Source organism: Nyctereutes procyonoides, unplaced genomic scaffold (genome assembly GCF_905146905.1).
Source record: "Nyctereutes procyonoides isolate TBG_1078 unplaced genomic scaffold, NYPRO_anot_genome, whole genome shotgun sequence".
NCBI classification, from domain to species: domain Eukaryota; kingdom Metazoa; phylum Chordata; class Mammalia; order Carnivora; family Canidae; genus Nyctereutes; species Nyctereutes procyonoides.
Window position 1 is genome coordinate 2,207,562 of NW_026575139.1, and position 24,355 is coordinate 2,231,916.

At 51.7% G+C, this 24,355-nt stretch overlaps 1 protein-coding gene across 1 annotated transcript; it reads right to left on the reverse strand.

Moving 5' to 3' along the window:
• Positions 1-5,013: 5,013 nt before the first annotated feature.
• Positions 5,014-22,175, reverse strand: ZNF839 (zinc finger protein 839). Its single transcript, XM_055304347.1, has 8 exons — positions 21,864-22,175; positions 15,725-16,522; positions 12,838-13,071; positions 10,976-11,068; positions 9,773-9,922; positions 7,075-7,188; positions 6,818-6,947; positions 5,014-6,070 (listed from the first exon to the last, which is right to left on the reverse strand). The coding sequence occupies exons 1-8, from the start codon at positions 22,149-22,151 to the stop codon at positions 5,187-5,189; spliced, it is 2,691 nt and encodes an 896-aa protein (XP_055160322.1). The 5' UTR covers positions 22,152-22,175; the 3' UTR covers positions 5,014-5,186.
• Positions 22,176-24,355: the final 2,180 nt, after the last annotated feature.

Below are 24,355 nucleotides of genomic sequence, written 5' to 3' on the forward strand. Positions count from 1 at the left end.
TCTCATGAATAAATAAATAAAATCTTTAAAAACGAACAACAACAACAACAAAAAAACGAATTAACAGGGCAGCCTGGGTGGCTCAGCAGTTTAGCGCCACCTTCAGCCCAGGAGTGGTCCTGGGGTCCTGGGATCGAGTCCCGCGTCGGGTTCCCTGCATGAAGCCTGCTTCTCCCTCTGCCTGTGTCTCTGCCTTTCTCTATGTCTCTCATGAATAAATAAATAAAATCTTAAAAAAAAAAAAAAAGAATTAACAGAGAGTTAACTGAGTAATAAAGAATGGCATCCTGAAAACTACCTACAAAAAACATTGCCTGAAAAATAAAAGAAAAACCCAGGGGTGCCTGGGGGGCTCTTGAACCCAAGCCCCCACATCGGGCTCTCTGCTTCTCCCTTTCCATCTGCCCCTTCTCTCTCTTGCTCACTTTCACTCTCAAATAAATAAATAAAGTCTTGGGGTGCCTGGTGGCTCAGTCGTTGAGCGTCTGCCTTCAGCCCAGGATGAGATCTCGGAGTCCCGGGATCGAGTCCCGCATTGGGCTTCCTGCACGGGGCCTGCTTCTCCCTCTGCCTGTATCTCTGCCTCTCTCTGTGTATCTCATGAATAAAGAAATAAAATCTTTAAAAAATAATAATAAATTCTAACTATCATAAAAGCAGCCCCTCAGACATTGTACATTCTTGAAGCCAGGTGGTCAGTGCTTGGCAGAAATGGTGTTGGCTCCAGGCTGCCCTGCCCAGCAGGCTGCTGTCATGAGCTCCAGAGGCAGGTGGGCTGGACAGGGCCCCCGAGGCACGAAGTCCGTTGGCACTTTTATGTTTTGGGTGTACTTAAGAAAGAAATGCTCTTCGGGGCACCTGGCTGGCTTAGTCTGTGGAGTGTGTGACTCTCTCGGGGTTGCAAGTTCAGGCCCCATGTTGGGCATAGAGCTTACTTCAAAAACAAAACAAAATCAAAACAAACCAGATAGTGAAGGACTTGATACCGTGAGCAGGACTTTCTGGGACATTCCATGAGTTCTTGGCACCTCATCCCCCAGACATCCAAGTAGCCCAGGAGAGCTGACAGAAAGGGCTCATATTGCTAAGGACACACATAAAAATCCTGGGATCGAGTCCCGCGTCGGGCTCCCTGCATGGAGCCTGCTTCTCCCTCTGCCTGTGTCTCCGCCTCTCTCTCTCTCTCTCTCTCTGTCTCTCTCTGTGTCTCATGAGTAAAATTAAAAAAAAACAAAAGAGGAAAGGACAAATCCACAAAACAGAGCACAGCAATGGGGAAGGGCTTCAGGATAGATTCACAATAAGTGCATTTAATTAAAACTAAAAAAAAAAAAAAAAAAAAAAAAAGACCACACTCACACACACAAACCCCATCCAGGAAACCCAGAAGCTTTTACAAAAGCAGCAAAGCCATCACAACATGCCACACGGCTCAGCCACGAATGACACTTACGTGTCAGAGATACGTGACCTGACAGTTGACCCGCCACCACGCGTGCTCTTCGCCACACGTTCCGGAAGTCCTGCCTCTGTGCCCCAGGGAGGCTGCCCTCTGGTTCCCTTGCTGCTGGGTGGCGCGGCAGGTGTCGGCCCCCTCCCTGTCCCTCCGTCCGGGTCGGGCCCTGGCAGAGCTTGCGGTGTGGCTGCCCCGCGCGCCAGCGAGCCGGACGTGTTGCACGAGCAGGAGGTTGCACGAGCACCTGTTTGAAGGCGCTGGGGCCCTGCTGCCGCTGCGGGCTGACCCGCGACGACGTGGCCATGCCGGGCCGCTCCCTCCTTCTTTGCTTCCTTGGGGTTTAGCTGCACGTGGCCTCCACTGCAGTCGGTTTCAGAAGCTTCTTTGCCGCCGACTGTGGTCACGGGACTGACAGGTGCACGTCTTCTCCCGCCTCGGGGCGCGGGGAGGGTGATGAGCCTGCTGAGGCCTCCGGGAGAGCCCCCCGGGGGGGGCGGCCTGGGGCTGGGACACCTGGGGAGCAAGGCCAGCTCCCAGCGCCGTCCAGCTCACGTTTTCCCCGGGAGGCGCCGTCCTCCCCGTGCTCCTCTCCGTGCTCCTCTCCGTGCTCCCAGCTAAACTCAGGTTGAAGCCCTGGGCCCCGGGAGATGGTAAACAAGAGGGGTGCGGCCCCGAGTGGCACCTGCCGAGCGGTGGAAGAGGCCCCGGGAGCTCCGCAGCCGCCCTCGGTGCCAGGACGCAGAGGGGGCGCCGGCTGTGACACGAAAGGGGCCTGTCCCAGCCACGCGGGCGCCTTGACACCCCCCCCCCCGGCTCCAGAACTTTGGGCAATAAGCTCGTGCTGGGAATGGGCCTCCGGTCTGCGGAGTTTCCCGCCCGAACAACTGAGACGAGAGAGAAGGTGCGAGGCTGCCAGGTGCGCCCAGGGCGGCGGCGGCGGCGGGGCAGCGCGGGGCTTCCTCCCCCTCGGGTCACTAAGGCCTAAACTCAGAACATCAGGACGTGCCGGGACCCGGGACGCAGGCCGGAGACTGAAACGCCAAAACGACAAGACTGGAGGTGGCAACCCCGAGAAGAGGACGAGGAAAACGTGGTGATCTGTGGCACGATGGGGCCGTGAGCGCACCGTGGCGCCCAGGTTTGGCCCCAAATCCACGGAGAGAAGAAGGGGAGGGGCTGCTGTCTCTAAAAAAATATATGGCTTAGAGAACCGACACTGGGAGCTATACGCACGTGTAATTTTGTTAAAGATAAAAAAACAAATAGCAAAAAAGAAAGCAAGGCGCTAAGCAAAAAAAAAAACAAACAAACAAAACAAACAAACAAACAAACAAAAAACAAACCCAAGGCAGTTCTCTCTAGGAAAAACCAAAGCTTCGGGGAGGTCAGTGTCGTCGTAGCGCATCACCAGACTCGGCGATGAGCAGAGTTTATATTTCGCCATAAGCTTGAAACCCTGACTTAATACAACTTGGTTAGAGAGACACCGGGGGGGGGGGGGGGGTGGAGGGGGAGGGGGTGGGAGCCATGTCTTGTGTCTCACGATGAAATAGGCCGTAGATGCCGAACACGAACAGATCAAGAAAGCCGTAGAGACGTAATTTGGACACATGGAGGTAAATCACCAAAAAGGAGAAAGTGCTCGCCTTGGCCAAGGGAGCCGAGGGCTGAAGTTGAGCCACCCGTGCTTGGCACAGGGCTTCTGGTCGCTTTTGGCATTTCGAACTACGTGCTTAGATGAAAATAGACATTATTCTTTAAAATGTAGGCCCCCTTGGCCTCTCTTCTGGTTCAGCTCTTCTCACTCCTGTGACCCCTGGGGAGGCCAACATGGAGGAGCCTGGCGGGGGTGGGGGGTGAGGGCTGCAGTGTAGGGCCCTAGCGCTTTCCAGAGAACAATGGAAAAAAGGGACTTTCTTTTGTTGCATTTAGTAATGACAGGAGTTGAATAGGGACTTGGTGCCAGGTAAGGTGATAAATGCTGAAAATGTCCCTCACGAGGTCGAGGGCCCTCACCAGCCACCTCACGGGAGTCAGTTGGGTGGCATGTGTCCTGGGTCTGTGATCTGATGCCTCTTCACTCCTGCCCCTAATCTGAGTATCTCAAAGTATAAGTACTGTGGGACACTTGGGTGACTCGGCGGTTGAGCATCTGCCTTCGGCTCAGGTCATGATCCTGAGGTTGCAGGATCCAGTCCCGCATCGGGCTCCCCTCAGGGAGCCTGCTTCTCCCTCTGCCTGTGTCTTTGCCTCTCTGTGTGTCTCTCATGAATAAATAAAATCTTAAAAAAAATTGTAAGTACTTGTGTACAGAGGAAAATTCTTCATGAGGAAAGGGAATTTTCATTGGCTTTCTATGTAGTGAGGAGTGTCTGCTAATGCAGTGCTGTGGGGTCGGAGCTGGGCTATAATCTGTCCCCGTCTGGGGACCCTGTGAACACTTCCCTGGCACGTACAGCACAGGCGCCCAGAGTAAAGGCCTGTCGGTCCTGGTGCTGCTGTCGGTCAACGCGCACACATCAAATGAATGAGCGCATAGCCAGAGCCTTCTGCACTTGCAGCCCTGCTCCATGGAATGAGGATGTTTTCTACTCCGTTAGTTAAATCCACCATCTGTTTATAGTAGCTTATCCACGACAGTGAAATTAAGGTGTGTTGGGGTGTTCGGTAATATCCTATAAAGAGAAAATAAATTCCTATGTAACAGGGCCTGGGTCCAGACCACGGACCAGGCATCCAGGTGTGACTTGGTTTGTTGTGTTAGTTGCCTGATGAGGGTCATGACGGATCCTCAGGCAGGAGGCTCTGTCCTCACTCCAGGATCCCAGGACGGGACTTACTCTAGGCTCTTCAGAAGTGTCCCTGAGTCCACAGCACATACCAACCCCCCACCCCCTGTGAGCCTGGCCTTTGTGGGCACCTGGCTCACTGCTGGCCACTGCATCCTAGGACACCGCCCTTCTGTTCTGTGGATCCTGTGAGATCACAGGAGAGGACAGAAAAGCGCCCCTGAGAATAAAGCCCACTCCTCCATGGTAGGCCCCGGAAGGAGGACGACACTACGGTGGGGTGCAGCTGTGATCCCCAGCCCTGCTTGCTCGGGGTCTCTCCTGACAGTGTCCACCAGTAGGGGAAGAGGACAGCTATGCTGAGGGTGGACAAAGGACCTTCCCTGTCCCTCCCGGTAACAAAGCCAAGGAGCACGTTCAACCGAGAGGAGACATGCACAGGTGGCTTTGCAGGTGAGGCACAGGATCAGGCTCTGTCCTCAGCTGTACCCCGCTGTGGACCTCGTATGTCTCACTCCCACATCCATCACATGCAGGTGGAAACGGCTCTGTCCTACCTCCCAGTGCTGCTCAGAGTGAATCACTTGCTTATTTATTTACTACACCCGGATATGGTGGGAAAGCAGTGTATCACCAAGGAGAGCCAGGGACACGGCTGGGGGGGAGCAGGGCAGACAAGTAACAGTGCAGTGACTATAAGTGTGCTCAGAGGCCCCTAGGGACTCGCTGCCTCAGAGGAACCCAGGCCGGCAGCTGCTCTGCCATCAGTATGGAGGCAAGCAAGGCACAGAAGAACAGAGAGGGTCAGGTAGAAAGACATCATCCTTTATAAATAAGACATTCATTTGTATCAGTATTCACATAGAAAAATATACATTACTTCAAATAGACCTTCTCTGGATAAAATACCCGCACGTCCGGGAACGCGGTCCGACGGCACCTCACTGTGCAGCCTCTGCCTCTGTGCTTTCTGGAGGAGCCCCTTCCTGGGGACCCGGGTGCAGGGCAGGCCCCTCCGCACCTGCCACTAGGACCATGTCCTCCTCCCCGGACACTACGGAGCCTGGATGAGACAAGATCAACCCGTCGGAAGTCTGAAGAAATATCTGTTCTTGTCCCTGAGACAGCAGCTCGTGGCACCCGTTGGTAATTTCAAAAGCCATGGCTTCGCCAACAGCGACAACACTCTCCAGTTCTCGCTGGTCAGCATGTACCTCGGCCCCGCAGGGGAAGTGGTCCAAATCCCCTACACGGCTTCCCTGATCCCCACCAGTGGGCAGCAACGCAGCCTGGCCGAGCTGAGGCCCCAGCTCCCGCACGGTCCTGGGGGCACAGTCAGCGGGCACCACGTTCACAGACAGAACCTTCTCCAGCGGAGGGCCTACAACCTCTGTGAGCAGGACATCGCTGGAGCTGGACCACTGGCCTTTCTGGTGGGAGTCATGCACCTCAAGGCTTCCAGACCCTGAAGGCAGCAGGGATTCCACTGCTCCAGGGGGCAGCAAGGGGCTGCAGAGACACCGGCTCCCCAGGCTGTCCCCGGCGTGCCAGGCCACAGACTGTTCCTGAGCATTGTCTTCAGGGAATGCGGCCACCTGTCCCCGTGTCCGCGTCCCGGGCTCTCCTAACTGAGAATAAAGACTCGGCCCACTGATACTCTGACACGAAAGGGCAGGAGCTACAGACCCACTCTTGGCCTCTAAGTCAGCAAACGCTTTAAGCTGCCGGCCCGTGTGTAACATGCTTCCGTCACTATCAGAAACCAGCATCGCGTGGCTCTCTTCAGAGTGCTGAGAGGTGCTCCCCCTCCCTTGAGAGGCACAACCTAAATGGTTCAGAAACACAGGTCAGCATACACGTACTGCTGTGGGGCCCGTTCACTGCACTCACTCCCAAACAAGCTGGTCCAAGGTAATTCTGTGGCAAAACAAAGGGAAACCTAAACTCTCCTTGCTCCTTGGGACCAGTAGCTTCCGAGGATGGAGGACGCTGAATGAGGCCACACGGGTCAGTCAGGCGAGGGGAGCTATGCACTGAACGTGTGCCAGGTTCTCCCTGCTTCCACCCAATCAAGGTGCCCTCAGCAGCATTCAGTAATAAGTTCTAAAATACAGAAGGCCTCCTGAAGCTGGAGGCCTTGGGATCAAGCAGGCTCTCGGGCGGTCTTAGAAAGTGGTATAATGATTCTCAGTACGCCGTATGTTCTGCGTCTGGTTGATAGGTTCTGGCTAGAGCAGAATAAAAACCAGAGTGGGTCTGGTTTCCACCGTGAAACCTCAGCTGGCACCTAGAGCCAAGTCTCGGGGAAGCCAAGCCACAGGCGTGGCGTGTCCTTGGGACCCTCCCGAGAGCGATCTACTCACCAGCATGCGGTGGCTCTTCGTTTCACTAAGGGATTCGAGAAGGCCTCCCACACCTCAAGACCCAGGGGGAAGGAGCGGGGAGGGGAGAACACTGGCAGGTTGGGATAAAACTCTTGAGAAACCTGGTTCTCTTAAGTTTGGCCCCAGGAGCACCCGCGTGTGGAGAGCAGGCCTGTGGGCCTCGGGCGCACACAGGAAGAGCGCGTTACCCTCACTGGCAGCGGGGGCGCAGGAGGCGGGCTTCTGCAGGCCTCCGCCGTCCACAGAAGGCTCCAGGGTGTCCCGGGGGGCGGCTTCTCTTCTGGTCCTCTTTGCCCAGGCCAGTCCCTCCTCTGCAGTCTATGAAGAGGAGACGCAATCAGCTAGGACTAGGAAGGAGCGGGCGAGCTCGCACTTCTCTGTGGGCTGAAGTCCGAGCGCAGGCACTCGGCGCGCAGTCACCTGGCACCCCTCACCGTGTGCCCACCTCGTTTGCCCGCTTCTGCTGGCTGGCGTCCTCCGGCTCGGCCCGGCCCGGCTCCCTGCTGGGGCATGCTGCTCGCGTCCTCAGGAGTTCCAGGATTCCCAGAGACTCGGCCACCTGAGGAGGAAGGGTGCACAGGGAGGGGGAGCTGCACTGGCAGCACATCCACATGCAAGGACTCTGGGACCAAGGGGACCCGGGAGGCCCCGCCGGGTGGCACGAGGCCACCTCGACACTGACAGAAACGAAGATACTTGTGAAGTTCAGAAGAACATCTGAAGAGAGAATGGGTCCTTACCAGGACCAGAAGGTTCTGTGTCAGCACAGCGTAGAAGCAGACACCAAACAGCTTTTTAAAAACGTCACTATGAACTCTTCAGTGTCAGACACCAGAGTGGGTCCTGGCCCATGATCCCTCCCATTCTGAATGCTCACCGGTACCTTCAGGAAAACAATCGTGCCCATTCCAGAACGAGGGCTACCTTTTCTTGGCAGCACAAGGGGTGAGGGTTTGGGAGCCTGCGAACCAAGCTGGGCCCCAGCTCCTCCACTCCTGGCCTAGGGGACCTCCCTGATCCTGGGGGGGAGGGGCGGTGCCCACAGCTGCCCTGGGGGGATTCGGTGAAGATCAGATAAAGGTGACAAGTGGCAGCTGTCGCTATGTATGTGTGGACATAGGAAGGAACACCGTGGAGCAGGAGGGAAGGGGAGGGAAGGAGGGCAGCAGGTCAGGGTCCAAGTAGAGTCCAGCACCTCCCAGCCTGCCTACGTCCCTGTAAGCTGAGCCCTGGTCTGTGCTCCTAGGAGGCTGTGGTTCACCTGAACTGCCTGCAAAGATGGGTCCCGACGGGCGTGCACGGCAGCGTATGTGTCCAGTCCGCCCTGTGACAGGATGACGCCCGCACCTGCTGTGCTCACAGTTTAAAACACATATAAGTTGGGCACTGGGTGGTTCAGTCAGTGGAGCATCTGACTCCTGATTTCAGCTCAGTTCTTGATTTCAGAATCGTAGGATAAGCCCCACGCCAGGCTGCACAGAGTCTATTGGGATTCTCTCTCTCCTCTCCCTCTGTCCTCCCTGCGCACACTCTCATTAAAATAAATATTTAAAAAAAAAACAGGGGCACCTGGGTGTGTCAGTCAGTGAAGTGTCTGCCTTCGGATGAATGATCTCAGCATCCTGGGATCGAGCCCCACACTAAGCTCCCTACTCAGTGGGGAGTCTGCTTCTCCCTCTCCTCCTCCCCCTGCCACTCTCCCTGCTTCTGCCCACCCACTCTCTCAAACAAACAAAATCTTTTTAAAAATAAAAAAATAAATAAAAAAACATGTCAGGGATTCCTGCTCACTACAGCATCTATACGAGGCTTAGAAAAAACCTATTACATTTTTATAATATGTAATTCAAGAAAATAAAGTACAAAAGTTTATTAGGTAATATTAAATATTGAATTTGTATAACGCTAATGACCAAAATAACAAAAAACACAGTCCGAAGCCCCACGGACTGTGTCCCAGTGTGGTTCAAGACTGCTTGCTCCAGAAGTAACATACTCCGTGTGATGCCAATGCTAGGACAGGTGGGCAGACCTGTCACCAGGTCCATGAACCCTTAGCAGTGACAGGCAAGATGGCCAGACTATTCCTTATGGTTGTAAAAGAGGACAGTGGCTGCTCCACTTTGACCTCAAACTTGCTGGGTTCTTCTTTCCAGCTGTCTCTTGGTTTAGGGAGAAGACTCTGAGGGCACAGGATCCCATGAGAGGAATGGAGACTACCCCCTCAAGCAACAAGGATGCCCTGAGCCAGCATGACCCCTCGTGACTGACCCCCACATAGTGAAGAACCCTTCGCTGCCCACCTGTGCCCACCCACCTCTGTCCCATGTTCTCCTGACGTCCACCTACAAGTCCTTCAAGCATTTTGGAGACGGTCTTTGAGATGCTCGTCCACTCTCCTCCCTGCGTCGGCCTCGCTGAAATAAGCTCCTTTCTTGTGTGCCCCACTCGCCTCTCTGCCTATGGGTTTTGTCAGCAGTAAGTGGCCCAGCCTGGTCTGTCTGGGAGCCCAGAGCCAGGTGCTCGTGCAGCCCCGTGCACCGGCTAGAGTTGCAAGAGTATGTTTTTGAATAACCAGGAATTACTCGAAGCCATGGATCACTTGGGGCCCCATTTCAAGGCGAACCCAATATAGCCAGAGGCAACTTGATGATGACCGTGACAGTGAAACAAGAATCCTGTCACAACCACCACTGACAGTGTCTGTGACCCCTGGTCACCCTTCCCAGCCCACGGTGGGCGGACACCATACACCCCTACCAATCGTGCTGTTCCCTGAGGTCAGCAGTGAGAGACTACGGTGTTTTCGGGTGTTGCTGTGGCCTCTCTGCATTCCTAAGGCTTCCCAACAAACACCATTTGCTGTTATAATTTTTTAAATGTTACTTGATGGGAAAAGAGCAGAAAAGCACTTGACTATGAAGGTGTCACCACTAAAAACATACTCGTCTGGGGTGCCTGGCTGGCTCAGTAGGTGGAGCATACGACTCCTGATCTCAGGGTCATGAGTTTGAGCCCCATACTGGGTGTAGAGATGACTTTAAAAAGTGAATAAATAAAAATAAAAACATTCTTCTCTTTAAATGGATAGCCTTCCTTCAACAAATCTAAAAGCAAAACTTTTCCCCATGTGAGACTGTTACCTTATTGTTGCTTATTTCCAGGGGCTCCTGGGAACATAGGCCAGAACCACTGAGGTAATCTTGACACATTTTCTTAACCATTTTATGCAACTCTTCAAATTCCTTATACACAGCTGGGAACAAAGGTTTTGCTAGATGACTTGTTTCAACCTTCATGAAGATAAAGGTGACAAATGTTTAAACTGGAGGCAATGACTCTCTGTGTCCCTCATGAATAAATAATTTAAAAAAAGTTTTTTTAAATAAACCAGAGGCAATGAAATGGAAAATACAGAAAGAAGCTTCAAGGAGGGAAGGATATAAGCCCCTCAAGCTATCAGCGGCCCATCATTTCCTCCACTCCCCAGTAAGAGCCTGTGTGTGCCCACTGTGCTCAGTGGCAACACCAGGATGGACCAGAGAGCAAATAATCTCCAGGATGACATCCAACAGAGGACTGTGGGCCAGAGTTCCTGAGAAGGGGTGGCTGGGGGGATCCCTGGGTGGCTCAGCGGTTTAGCACTGCCTTCAGTCCAGGGCGTGATCCTGGAGTCCCAGGATCCAGTCCCACATCGGGCTCCCTGAATGGAGCCTGTTTCTCCTCTGCCTGTGTCTCTGCCTCTCTCTCTCTCTCTCTCTCATAAATAAATAAATAAAGAAAATCTTTAAAATAAAATAAAATCATAAAATAAAATAAATAAAATAAAATAAAATAAAATAAAATAAAATAAAATAAAATAAAAAAGAAGGGGTGGCTGGGGGAGAGGAAGGGAATAGAAAAGTTCTGGGGACGGGCCTGCAGGCCGGAGGGGTGCCAGGGCAGCTGACTCCTTTGGGTAGCTCTGCTGGCACCTCCTGCATCGTCAGAGCAGGCTCACCAGAGAGCAGAGCCTTGTGGAGCAGGCCGGCAAGGGCAGGGAGATGCCAGGGAGAAAGGTGATGAGGGCCATGGGCTGGCTATGGTTTGCTGCCACCACTTTCTTGCCTCCCACACAAAGTTAAAAACAGGCAAGGGGGTCCTTGAACAGCCTGCCTGAAAGACCTGGCCATGCAGGCAGGAGCCCTACACCAGGCATCTGGGTGGGGCCAGCAGGCTCGCTTCAGCTCTGTCCTGGGGGAGAGAAATGATTCCAAGTGGCCCGGCTGTTTCTAAAATGTGAAAGATGTCTTTCTAAATAACTGCAACTCACCCTTCCATCATTTAGAGTCACTAAAGCAACTCACCTTCATCAGAAGGAACTCGTACACGGTCACGACTTGAGCCAGTGGAGGCAAGGCCAATTCTACTAGTGCATCCCGGTCACACCCACGGAGAAACTACAGGAGAGAGCACTGGATGACTTTGAAAGCCCAAGAGAATCTCCCAGGAGCCAACAAGTTGATACAACAACGTAAAAGACATAAAGTTTCCCCAAATCTCAGTGATTAAGCAACTCTCAACCATAACCATTCTGTTTACTAAATAGCTCACTTGTTTATCCATGAATGACACGTATGACCAACTCTGGATTCAAAGTCTGACTCCCCTACGGCAGCACGGAACATGTAGTGGGTACCAGGCCCTGATTAAGGATATGTGTTCCCTACTCTCCGGGGACACTAAGTAGTGCCAGAGATGATAAAGCAAACAAGTCTAGGCAGCCTGCAGTCTGGAGACCACCGCCAAAGGACAAGTGGGAGGAGGACCCAGGTGAAAGCAGGGATGGCTCGGTGAGGTTGGGGGAGAGAGAGATGCGGGGAGGGCATGCTCCTCTGGACACGAGGAGGAGTCAGGGAAGGGGTGTCAGGAATGACTGTGGGTTCCCAGCTGGCGCCCAGGCAGATCCTAGACAAGTTAGCGGTGGGACAGGAAGCCGACTTGCGGACTCTGTGGGCTCTGCTGAGAAGTGAAGCTGGAGTGGTTTACGGGACACCCGGGTGAGGATGTCTGAAATCAGAGCTCCGGGGATCAGGAGAGATGTGATAGGGCGTACCGGCAGTACACGGGCGTCAGCAGAGGGCAGATGGTCACGGACTCAATGGAATGAAGTAAACCTGGAACTTGGCACCGAGGTGGCTGTTACGTGTTGCCACGCACGCGGCACTCGGGTGATGGTGGTATCGTAAATGTTAATGAATCGAGTCAAGGACGACCTTACCTCCTACTTCTAAAAATTAATCATCTGGGATTAATTAACAAGCCCAAAGAGAGAAAAGCGAATTCACCAGGGTTTAAATTTCCCACTGGCACATGAAAGCTCATCAAGTCTTCTAGGAAACCCGCTTCCTGTCTGAAAACCTCTCATTTCCCCCTGCGGGTGAGCTGGAGGCCCTGGTTCCCTATGGGCACCCGAGACCAGCTGTCTCACTAACTCACTACTTTGCACTCTACTACCGTTCACTTCTTTACGATACTCACCTGGCCATTATGCGAGCTTAACACATCCCAGCCAGAGACAGTCTGGATGAATTTAGGGTTCCACTTTCCTAAATCCAATTCAATTCACTAAGCCTACTCTCAAAGGGCTGGAGATTACAGGGTTCAAAGCCTGAAACATGTTTTTATGCCTTAAATCTTTTTACAGAAAAATAGAAACCATTTCTGTTGTTTGCTAAACTGCTTCTATGAAAACATGGGTTATAATCATCACAAAAATGATAAAGGCAAGCAGCTCTTGATATACCTGAAGTCGTCTTATCATGTCAAACAGGGAAACCTGGGAATTACTTCAGGTAATACTATCCCTGCATTCATTACACACTTCATCCAATTACATTTCAGGTGAACTCTTCAGTTGATCTGGGTATTTGACTTTTTTTTTAAATTTTTGTTTATTTATGATAGTCACACAGAGAGAGAGAGAGAGAGAGAGAGAGGGGCAGAGACATAGGCAGAGGGAGAAGCAGGATCCATGCACTGGGAGCCCGACGTGGAATTCGATCCCGGGTCTCCAGGATCACGCCCTGGGCCAAAGGCAGGCGCTAAACCGCTGCGCCACCCAGGGAATCCCCGGGTATTTGACTTTTAATTCAGAAACCTAATAGTGTGTTGCCACACACCATGCTGAAGACACAGGTTTCAAGAATGGGGTCTAGGAGCCACGCACCTCCTTGAGCCTGGCTCTGGCCCTGGAAGCGCTCTGCACGCCTGCCGCACGGGCATCCTCAGGCAGGTGAGCCTCACTGCTCCGCCCAAGGACAGCTGTGTTGGCCTCTGCAGGAGCTGTGGAGCAGTCACTTCTTCTAGGGCCTGGGTGTCCCTCTGGTCCCAAAAGTGCTGAATAACTTCCATTTTCTGGTTCAGATACCAAGGCCTCTTCAACTTCTATAGACTGGCTATTCTAGATAGCGTTGCACACCCAAAACAAAAATAAAACAACATTTTATACACCATCGTGACAACCTGACAGCAAAAAAATGTCAAGTCGAAAGCAAGGAACTTGCTAAATTATTTCTCCTTTGTATTATCAAGACACATTAACTATGATCAACGCATCTTCAACTTTCCCAACAAAGTTCCCCTTTGCTAATACGAACACCCGGTGAGTATTAGTTAGCTGGTAACCCTGGGTATTGCCCGAAATGAAACAAGGAACTTGTCTGACATGACTGTCAGCTTACAAATTAAATTGAAATTTGGGCATTCATAATTTAACCATTTTAAATGACTTTAAAAAATCATTTCCTATTGGATATACTTCAAACCATAAAATTCATACTTTGAAAAGATACAGTTCAGGACATTTTTCATACACTGAAAATGTATGACGTGTAACCATCACCACTAATCCCAAAACATGTTTGTCCCCCGCCCCCCGCCCCCACAAAAGAACCCCTGTACCCGTTGGCATCATTCATTCTTCCCTGCCCCCAGGAGCTGTGAATCTATCTTCATCTTTATGGATTTGCACAGTTTCTGAAGAGTCCTGGGTCTGATGCTGTCTAGCTACTTCCTCATTCCATACCCGCTCCCCCTCAGAACACAGGAGTAATCCACCTCATCTCCCAGGATGGATGGAAGGAATACACTTCACGTGGCAGCTAGCACCAAGTACGTCCTCTTAACTCGTATGGAGCTCTCCCTCTACATCTTCATTACCGCAGGAGGAATGCCAGGTCTGCCTGTGGCTTCAGGTGCCAGGAGTTGGCTCCCAGAAAAGGACAGGGAGACACAGGCCTGCACATCCCTCTGCACCCCAGCAGCCGGAGGCACCTCTCAAGGTGGCTGCCACCTGGGCAGCTATGACACCCAAGGCAGGTGCCTGTATTCGGGAAGTCAAGTATACAAGTTGCTTCTGCTGTGGTATAGGATTTCATCATCAAAAAAAATATTTTATTTATGTATATCAGAGAGAAAGAGAGGCAGAGACACAGGCAGAGGAAGAAGCAAGCTCCATGCTTGGAGCTTGATGTGGGACTCGATCCTGGGACCCCAGGATCATGCCCTGGGCCAAAGGCAGGTGCCAAACCACTGAGCCACCCAAGGATCCCTGGATTTCATCATTTTTTAAAAAGATTTTGTTTATTTATTTGAGAGAGAGAGAGAGAGAGAGAGAGAGGCAGAGGGTGGGGAGGAGCAGAGGAAAGAATCTCAAGCAGACTCCCCACTGAAAGCAGAGCCTGAATCAGGGCTCGATCCCATGACCCCGAGATCATGACCTGAGCACAAACCAAGAGTCGGACACTGAACCAACTAAGCCACCCTGGCACCCCTAGGATTTCATTATTGGAGGAAGTAGAAGTGCCAGCTAGCCTGGTCGTCCTGAGACCAGCAAAGCTGCTGTCCCCTGGGATTACTAACAGTGCCCCTTTCACTCTCAGAATGTCCTGCTGATAAACTACATGTCGCCCTAGTCCTCCCTCAATTCAAGTAGAGAGGTTTCTCAAAAGTTGGGGCTTTACCAGCCATGAGAGGTGCAGAGCCTCCGGCAACGAGGCAGCCTCAGCTGTGGGCTGTGAAATCAGAAGAGCTAAATCTAATTCCCGCCTGGCCGAGTTCTAGAAGGTGTACAAGGCTCCCGTCCACAAGGGCCATGCAATAAACGGTACTGTGGTGGTGTTATTAGCACGGAAGCTAACGCCACATGCGGAGGCAGTACTTCGGGACCCTCACGCGGGGCTGCCCTTGGTCCTGCCACTAGACCCCAACAAGGACGCCCAAACGGCGCCAGCCCCAGCCCCCTTCAGAAGCCGCCCTGGGGCAGGGGGGGCGGCCCGAGCAGAGGCGCTCAGCTTCAACAGCACCCCAGTCGCTAACATCACAAACTCCCATCGAGTAGCCACGCCGATTCCAGCGCTGGTTTCTCTAACATTTCAGAAACCGCAATTACAAATGTCATGACCTAGCCACAGGCACGGAGAGAGGTGACAGCCCCCACTAGCCGGAGGAAAAGGAAGGAGGGAGCTTGAGGCGAAGCGGGTGAGGGTGACCGACGAGGCCCGCCGTTCGTGGGAGCCAAGTGCTCCGTCTCGTCTGCATTTCGGAAATAACCGACCTCTCGCGCACGCACACACGCCACACGTTTAGGAATGTATAAACCTGCTGTCGACACACCCTGACGCAGTGACGCGGCCAGGCTGACGTCCACCGGCCTGGTCTGACTGTGAGTTTCTGAAGGGACGAAATGCCAGCGCGGGTCCCTGCCACACTCCAGAAGCGCGCCCGTGGGCTCTGCCAACCCAGACCTCTCCCAAGGCCTGCTGTTAGGTCAGCATCAGCCAGGCGGGCTCTGAGATCAGGTTTACCGACCAGATCTAAAGCATCGGGGGCGGCTATGTTCCCACGGAACACGCTCAGCAAACCCCGCTGCACACACCACACAGGGACACGCATCCCCTCGCTCGTGTGGCGGCGGCGTGGACGACAGCAGGGAAATGTCAGATGCGCAGCTCGGATCGCCGTTCCACCGAGCCTCACCTGAACCACCATCAGCTACCACAGAGGCTGACGTCAGGAGGGGCAGAAAGGACACAGCCAGCAGACCCACACGTTACCTGCAGGCCGGCGCCGGCCGACGGGGCCGCTTCCTCACTCAGCAGAGCTGGCGTGGGCAGCTGCGGCGAGGTCCGGCTGGCACTCCTGCTCCCGTTGGCTTTCTCACTCGGCGACACCTCGGACTCCAGCTGGCCGTGGCCTGGGTTAAGTTTGAGGTGCCGGGCCAGGCCCCCTTTTCCAATGTAGGATTTTTCACACGTTGGACACTTAAAAGTCTTGGGCCTCAGGGAGCAGCTGGACAAGTCAAAGAGCGCCTGCTTTCCCCTCTGTTCTTCATCCTCTTCCACACTCAGTTCCGAATAATCGTCAGAATCTGACAAGTGACCGTCAGCCAAATCCTCTGTTTTTATGAATTTATAATCTTTAGCTTTATACTTGGGAGGTCGAGATATCCGTCCGGAACGTGTTTTCACTTTTAAAGATTTTTTTAGTTTCTCAGTGTGTTTTGTGTGCGAAATAAATGAATTCGCAGAGCTGGATGACACAGATGTTGCTGCCGGCGGGTCAGAAGCTGAGAAAGGGGCCAGCGCGGCACCCTGTCCATTCGGAGCCACTGGCTGGAGGGTGGGCAGTGGCCTCTGTATGAACACCTGAACGGGAGGTAAGTTACCTGGGAAGCGCGGCTGTGGCCCGGTGTTCAGGACAGGTTGCACCCTAAGCCCCAGCACCCTGGAATGCCTCACAGGCAGCTGGCTCAGGCTGGCTGGCTTGGGCTGGATGGTGGCTAGTGGGGGCGTTGGCCTCTCCTGACCTTTCATTTCTCCAGACGTTACTTTAACACAAATGGCTTCCAGTTGCTTAAATACAGAAAAAGAAAAGCATTATGCTTATCAACATTTCTACAATTTTGTTCTCATCTTAAGTGTATTACTGAAATTTTTTTAAGTTTTAAAATACATCTTGCCTATAAAAATCTATTTAATGTACCCGCACTATTTACAGTGGTGTTTCTCAAGCTTTCTGACCAGACCAGTGATATACTTTACATCACATCCATATGTGCCTGTGCAGAAACATGTGCATACATAAATGTTCACAAAACTACTTACCATTTCTTTTTTTTTAACTACTTACCATTTCTAAGACATAAATGTCTTCTGATAGTGTCTATTCTATATTATTAAAAAAATACTAGTCATACTCCACTAAATTGACTTCATGGCCCAATAAGAAATATCCTTCTTTACAGTTTTACATTCATATTTACTTGGAATTCCTACTACTCTAAATTTGACTCAATTCAGGACATAGGCTCATTTTATTGAAAAGTTTTTAATGAAATTCTAGGAACAAAAAAGGCCATAAAGAGCAATGTAACATAGGTCCCCAGCACCTGCTTTAAGGTATACAACATTACCCTTATAGATACAACTTTGCTATTCTTCCAATCTGCATGCTGGCACCTTTACCCCATCCTGCAAGTTTGTCCTTCTCATGCACTTTTTATAAGACTTACTTGAGAAGGGGGATGGAGGAGAGTATGCATAGTGGGGAGGGGCAGAGGGAGAGGGAGACTCTCAAGCGGACTCCCCACTGAGCACGGAGCCTGATGCAGGGCTTGATTCCATGACCCTGAGATCATGAACTGAGCCAAAATCAAGAGTCAAACTCTTAACCCGCTAAGCCATCCAGGTGCCCCTCTCATGCATTTTATATATTACATATGTAGATATCCCTAAAAATAGGCAGTTCAGTTTTGACATACTTTTAAACTTCATGTAAGTGAAAATCATCTCCTGCAATTTGGTGGGGTTTTTTTCAGGTTTTTTACTCCCTATCTGGCTTGTGAAATTCATCCATGTGGAGGTGTGTAGTTCTCATTTACTCTGCAGTATGAAAACACTTTCCTGTTGATGGACAAGTGTCTATAGCCTTGTGGTCTGGTATGCTCAGAAGCTTCATAGATGTGAGTGTACATGTGTGTGAGTTTCTCCAGGGCACATACCTAGGAGGGGGTGTTTGACAACTTTTTAACATCTAATAAAATTTCAGGGGTGCCTGGGTGGCTCAGTTGGTTGAGCATCTGACAGTGGATTTTGGCTCAGGTCATGATCTCAGGATCATGGAATTGAGCCCCACAATGGGCTCCCCGCTCAGTGGAGAGACTGCTTCAGATTCTCTCTCCTTCTGCCCCTCCTCCTGCTTGCGTGCACTCTTTCTAAAATAAATAAATCTTTAAAAAATTGTTTTAAATGCACATGCTTTTAGACACAGCAACTCTGCTTCTTGGATTCCATAAGAAACATAGGTAAAGACATGTAGGTCTTAGAGGTTCAAGACAGCAGTCTGCAATAGTGAACATCCACCAAGAGCGGGGTGGGGGGTTGCCATCAACAATGTTCCACAAATAATTATTGAGCAGTGACCATATGTCAGAGACAATGATTTAAGTTTTAGGGATGTAATGGTCACAGCTCAGGGGAGAGACAGCAAAATGGACAAGGCTCATAGCCTCGAGGTACAGAAATAATCAGAACATTTGTGCAGGAAAAGAGAGACAAACCTCATCATCCAGAACAAGTTTTCCCAACCTTGGCACAACTGACATTTCAGACCATTAATTCTTTGTTATGGTGGCCGTCCTGTACACTGTAGGACGTTGACAGTATCTCTGCCTCCACCCACTAGATGCCAGTAGCACCCCCCAACTTGTGACAAAAACATCTCCAGACACTGCCAAACACCTCTGTAGGGCAAAATTCCCCCGATTGATCAGGACCACCGATTTGGGACCTCCAACGGGCCCTCTTTGGACTCAACCCTATATACTATGTGGAGGCTCAATAAAAATAAAAATGTCGGGGATCCCTGGGTGGCGCAGTGGTTTGGCGCCTGTCTTTGGCCCGGGGTGCGATCCTGGAGACCCGGGATCGAATCCCACGTCGGGCTCCCGTGCATGGAGCCTGCTTCTCCCTCTGCCTGTGTCTCTGCCTCTCTCTCTCTCTCTCTCTGTGACTGTCATAAATAAAATAATAATAATAATAATAAAATAATAATAATAAAAATAAAAATGTCATGCAGGGCAGAATGAAACTTCTGTCTCCATGTTATGCATCTACCACAAAGAGCAGAGACAATTCAATATACCAGTTTATGAGTCTGTGTAAAAAGCTGGTGCCAGAAGCCCATGAGGACCAATCCTGGGGTACTTGTGAATTGGATGACAATGATCCTTTAATAATCATACTTGTTTCACATTACTACCAGTCATTTAGGTCTAACCTCTTGGGATATTACCAGGTAATACCAATACACACACACACACCCCAAATTCTATTATGTTAGGAGTACCTCACTGGCAAAACTGGTCTAATTTTTAAATCTGCTCCAGACTAGTTCAGCATGTGGGTGTTGTACTTGATACTTTGTTATATATTTATTCCACTTAGCAAACTTTTACTAAGTATCTGTGTGCCAATACTTACAAATAAGCCAATGTGGGTGAGGAGATGGGTGACATAGGTGAAGGGGATTAAGAGGTACACACTTCCAGTTATAAAGTCATGGAGGTGAAAGGTACGACATAGGAAATATAGTTGGTAATACTGTAACCACACTGTATGGTTGACAGTGACTACACCTGTGATAAGCACTGAATAATGTACAAACCCATGGAATCACTGTTGTACATCTGAAACTAACATTGTATGTCAACTATACTTCAATTAAAAAAAAAAACTACAAAAAAATAAGCCAAGTCCTAGCCTCACCCTTGAGGTGGGTAGCTTCCCCTGCCATGCCTACAGACCTGCTGAATCAGGATCTCCTGCCCCACAATTTGTACTTTCAAAAGCTCCACCGACGATTCGGAAGGCAGACAATGGGCTCCCTAAGGAAACAATGACACCATGGTGCAACAGGTACAGTAAGAGGCAGCCTTGCGGGTGGGGTGGGGAAGGACTGGCTTCCCATGACAGGTGACCTACTTTTTTTTAAAAAAAGCTTTTATTTATTTACTCATGAGGGGCAGAGACACACACAGAGGGAGAACCAGGCTCCCCACAGGGAGCCCGATGCGGGACTCGACCCGAGGGCCTTGGCATCACTACCTGAGCCAAAGGCAGACTCCCAACTGCTGAGCCACCCAGGTGCCCTGAGAGGTGATCTATTAAGGCAGGAGAGAATTTTGGCCAGGTGGAAAGGTAGTCTAGGTGTAAGGGAAAATGTGTGAATGCACAGGCACATGAAAAAGGGTGAGGCCTGTTGGAAGAAACTGAAAATGTTTCTAAGGTACAGGAACAGGAGGGTGGGGAGGAATGTGAGCCAAAATCTGACCCACATGAGTGGGCCCACTTGGTCTGTGCCTTCTGACCCACACCACCCTCCACAGAGAATCACACCGCCTGGCCTGGGTTTTCCAAATGCACATTCCACCCCACCCCACCCCACCCCTGCCTGTCCTCTTCCATATTTTCAACTGGGACTCACCCTTCGACAAAGTGCACTGAGTTATCTGTAGCTTTCTGATCTTGATTAGAATTTACCTAAGTCATGTTTTACCTCATTGGTTAGATCATAACCTCCTTAGGTGCAAAGTACACATCTGGTTTGCTTGTGCAGCCTCCATGGGCCTCAAAGGGTATCAGCTCACTAGACAGCAAGACTACTGTGAAGGCAGGTAGAATTTATGTCATCCCAATTAGATTAGCTGAATACAAGCATGCCGCTTCATCCTGATTAAGTGTGCTTGCTTTTTATGGAAAATGCCATTTTCGGATTCTCTAAGTTGCCATACCAAACCCAAAAGGCTGGGGTCACATTCAACAGGTGTTGAAGTGCAGCCATACCTGGGGACCCCTGGACAAAGTCACTCGCCCTCTCTGAGCTTATTTCTCATCTCTAAAATGGGGATACAAACATATTTGTGTGCCTGAGAAGCAGCGTGGTGCAGTGGCAGGCATGGAGTAGAGGCTCTGCAAACAGCAGCCACCATCACCCTCCAGACTTGCTGTGCACTGCCTATGCAAGAGACATGGATTTCTCTCAGCAGCGTGAGCTAGAAGGCTCATCCAATGAGCCATCCCTCCTGCAAATACAGGTTTGGGCTGCAAATACAGCCCAAAGAGGTTGGGTTACTTAAGCTCACACCTCTATAAGTGGTTTGGGCAGAATCATAGCTGTCTTCTCAAACTTTAGCAAGACACTTCCCCAGTCTTGATCACTAACTGGATACAACTCTAAGCAGCCAAAATCACTCAGTGAAAATTAATTAATTAATTAATTAAAAATAAAAACCAATGAAGACTGTTAATAGCAACAACTATCACTGTTGATTCTATTCTCAATCTATTTCTTCTAGTGGAAGAAGCACGTCTCCAGGAACTTTGGGATGAGAAGCGCCAGTGCCATTTGCAAGCCCAGCTATGAAAGGGGGTGTGGATCTACAGATGATGTGAAGGACCTCTGGCTTCAGGAGCTACACCAGACCCTCAGGGCTTGGAAGGCCATGCTCTAGTTCCAGCTTCCCTAGTGGCCCACAGCTGTGTGACCCGCGAAATAATAACAGTGAGAAATGAGGTTTTGTGGTATGCTGAGTGCTTTCTTTCACATGTTTCCTTAAGTGTATGTCAGGCACTGTGCTGGGCACGGCGGTGTCACGCCCAGGTACCACCACCCAGGCTGGTACATCCTGCAGGGAACCAGGGTAACGTGCTTAATTGCGTCCCACGTCTCTGCGTCGGCAGCTTCCACCGGAAAAGCTCTGCAGCTTGGTTCCTTCTAATGCATTCAGGCCTCGGGTCCAGCGTCGGGCCTACGGCCCACTCACTCTAAAGCAGCCGCCTTGTCATTCCCAGAACCTCCCTCGGGTCCTTCACTGACTGTTCGGCGGCCCCGGCTGCACCTAGGGCAGTGCTTGGAACACAGCTGAGTGCTCAGCAAACGCGGGACGAATGACAAAGGCCCCGAGCGGCGCCGGGAAGGCGGGAGGGCGTCCCAGGCAGGGGCCCGGCCGGCTGGACGAGGCCGCTGCGGGAGCTGCAAAGGCCGGCGCGGTGACAGGCGGGGGCGGACGCCGGCTCTCCCGCCGGCAGCTCCGAGGCCGAAGAGGGGCCGCGGGGACTCGGGCCCCGTCCGCCCGCCGCGAGGCCCCGGCGCCCTCGGGGCCTCAGTTTCCCCACGTCCCTCCCGGTGCCTCACCTGGGGAGGCAGCAGGCGCGGCGGGCGCGGGGGCTCGGCGCTGGGGCCCCGCTGCAAGGCGGCCTGCTGCGCCGCGTCCCGCAGCCGCCGCGCCGCGTCCTGCAGCACGAAGGGGGGCGGCGGCGGCCCGGCGGGCGGCTGCGCCTTCGTCACCTGCTCCAGGACCCGCCGCAGCTGCTCGGGGCCCAGCGGGGCCACGCGCGCCGAGCTGCCGCTCTGGCCGGGGGGCGCCCGGCCGCCGCCGCCTTCCTCGCTGCCATCCTCAGCCTCCGGCTCCGCATCCGCCATGGCAGCCGACACGGAGGCTCGAACCCGCGCACCCACGCGACGGCGACTCAAATGTGCGTCACCTGGGAAAGGGGGGTGGGGACTACGAGTGCCCCGCAGGCCAAGACACCTCGGAAGGCGACCGCACCTGGAAGAGCACGGCAGTGGGCGGGGCCTCGTTGGCCCCGCCCCTCGCCTCTGCGCCAAAGACCCAGTGGGCTTGGTTTCCCTCTCTCCCGTCGCAGATGCACCCATCCGGAGCTCCCCAGGGTCCCGCAGGCGGGGGCCCGGGAGTTCAGCGCCCCCCAGCCTAGCGTCACACTATCCAGAAGTTCTCGAGGTCATGTGCGTTAGAACCACCTGAAGGTCCTGCCTTAACACCTGATTAATAGATCCGGCAGGGGATCCAAACTGTGCTTTTTTTTTTTTTTTTTTTTTTTTAATAATGAGTTTTATCAGGGCGCCTAGGTGGCTCAGTTGGTTAAGCGGCTGCCTTCGGCTCAGGTCATGAACCCAGGGTCCCTACTCAACCGGGAGCCTGCTTCTCCCTCTCTCTCTGCCCCTACCCTGCTCATGCACAGTCTCTCTCTCTCTCTCTCTCTTTCTCGCAAATAAATAAATAAAATCTTTTTAGAAATAATGAGTTATATTATTTTTTTAAAATAGGCGCCATGCCCAACGTGGAACTTGAACTCAGGACTCCGAAATCAAGAGTTAGGTGCTCCACCAACTGGCCAGGCCTCCTCAAAGGGTGCAGTTTTTTAAAGGGGGGACGGGCAGAGGCTCTACTCCCAGCGTGGAGCAGGAGGTGGGGGGCCCATCCCACCACCCAGAGATCATGACCTGAGCAGAAATCAACTCTGATGCCCAAGGGACTAAGCCACCCATGCACCCCTCCCACACAAAGTGTGCATTTTTAACAAGGGTGCACCCAACCCCAAATTGTTCCCAGGTGAACCCATTGGATGTACCTTAAGGGCCAAGATGGTATTTTATTCAGTGCTCAGCACAGGCCCTGGCCCAGAGCACGGGATTACAGAGTGAATGATGCCTAGAGGAATAAGAAGGAAAGAGAGGGAGGGAGGAGGAGGGAGGGGAGGAGGTAAAGAAGGAGGGAGGGAGGGAGGGAGAGGAAGGAAGGAAGGAAGGAAGGAAGGAAGGAAGGAAGGAAGGTCGGTCCCCACCCCCTCCACATTTCAATGCCATCCATCCCAGCTCCACCACTCCCTCTTCTACAGCCCAACCTTTCCCAATCTCCCCTCTCTACCCTCCTGGCTCTGTGTGTCTTTCCCACCGAGTCCTGTAACTGCTGGTGTGTGCTTCTTTCTTAGCTCTCCTCCCCAGAGAGCGCAGTGGGGCCATTGGTTGACAAACAGTTATTAAGTGCCTGCTGGGTGAGTCCCACGCCTGCCTTCAGGGCTGTCCTGCCTTCTTATACAGTCTAGGCAGCAGGAGGAGGCGGGAACTGGCATTTACAGCAGAATATAATGAGTGTCTTGATGCTCTCAAGTGAGGGAGGCTGGGGAGCCAGGCTGATGCTTGAGGAGCTTCTGATCATTTTTCTCTCCACAGGGCCACCACCATCATCATTGTGGTCAATACTCATGCAACATTCACTAAACTTCCTGCAGTGTTCTAACTTAATTCATTAGTGGCCTTACTAAGGACTGGCCAAGAGAGAAGATCAGATTTGTGGAATTTGTTTCAATTCCTTAATCCTTTTTTTTTTAAACCTTGAAAGAAAGACTTTCTCATTCTCCCATCCTTAGGTGTCAGAAAGGTCCTCTCTGACCGCTAAGCCAAGAATTGCCCTCCTTGTCTAGAACAGAGTACCCCCATGTCATCATGGTTTTTCTGAGCCTGTCTGGGGAGGGGAGGGAGACTTTTCCTCTATGCTTTTAGGTTCAGTCTTTAGAGAGTCCGTGAGTTAAAACGACAAAAGACAGATTAACAAGAGAAAAAACAAAATTTAATCATGCATTTTTATTCATGTACCTATGGAGTTCACAGAAAAATGTGACTCCAAGGGGCAGTTAGAACGTGGGGTCTATATACTATCTTAATAGGGGAAGGGCACTTATGGGGAAACAAATACCTTTTAGGAAAAGTAAATGGCCCTTTACCAGAGTAGGTGGGAGATGGGACAGTTTTATGACAATGCCTGTGTAGATATGATGGCAACTTCTCTCCAGTGACAAGAGACCATTTTTCCTGATTGCTCTCAG

Coding starts and splice junctions, on each gene's coding strand:
- ZNF839 (XM_055304347.1), bottom strand. CDS start 22,151: ATGGCGGATGCGGAGCCGGAGGCTGAGGATGGCAGCGAGGAAGGCGGC. Junction 11,069..12,837: donor CCAGAGCCAGGCTCAAGGAG/GTGCGTGGCTCC, acceptor TCTCTCCTGTAG/TTTCTCCGTGGGTGTGACCG. Junction 7,189..9,772: donor TGGAAATAAGCAACAATAAG/GTAACAGTCTCA, acceptor CTTCCTCCTCAG/GTGGCCGAGTCTCTGGGAAT.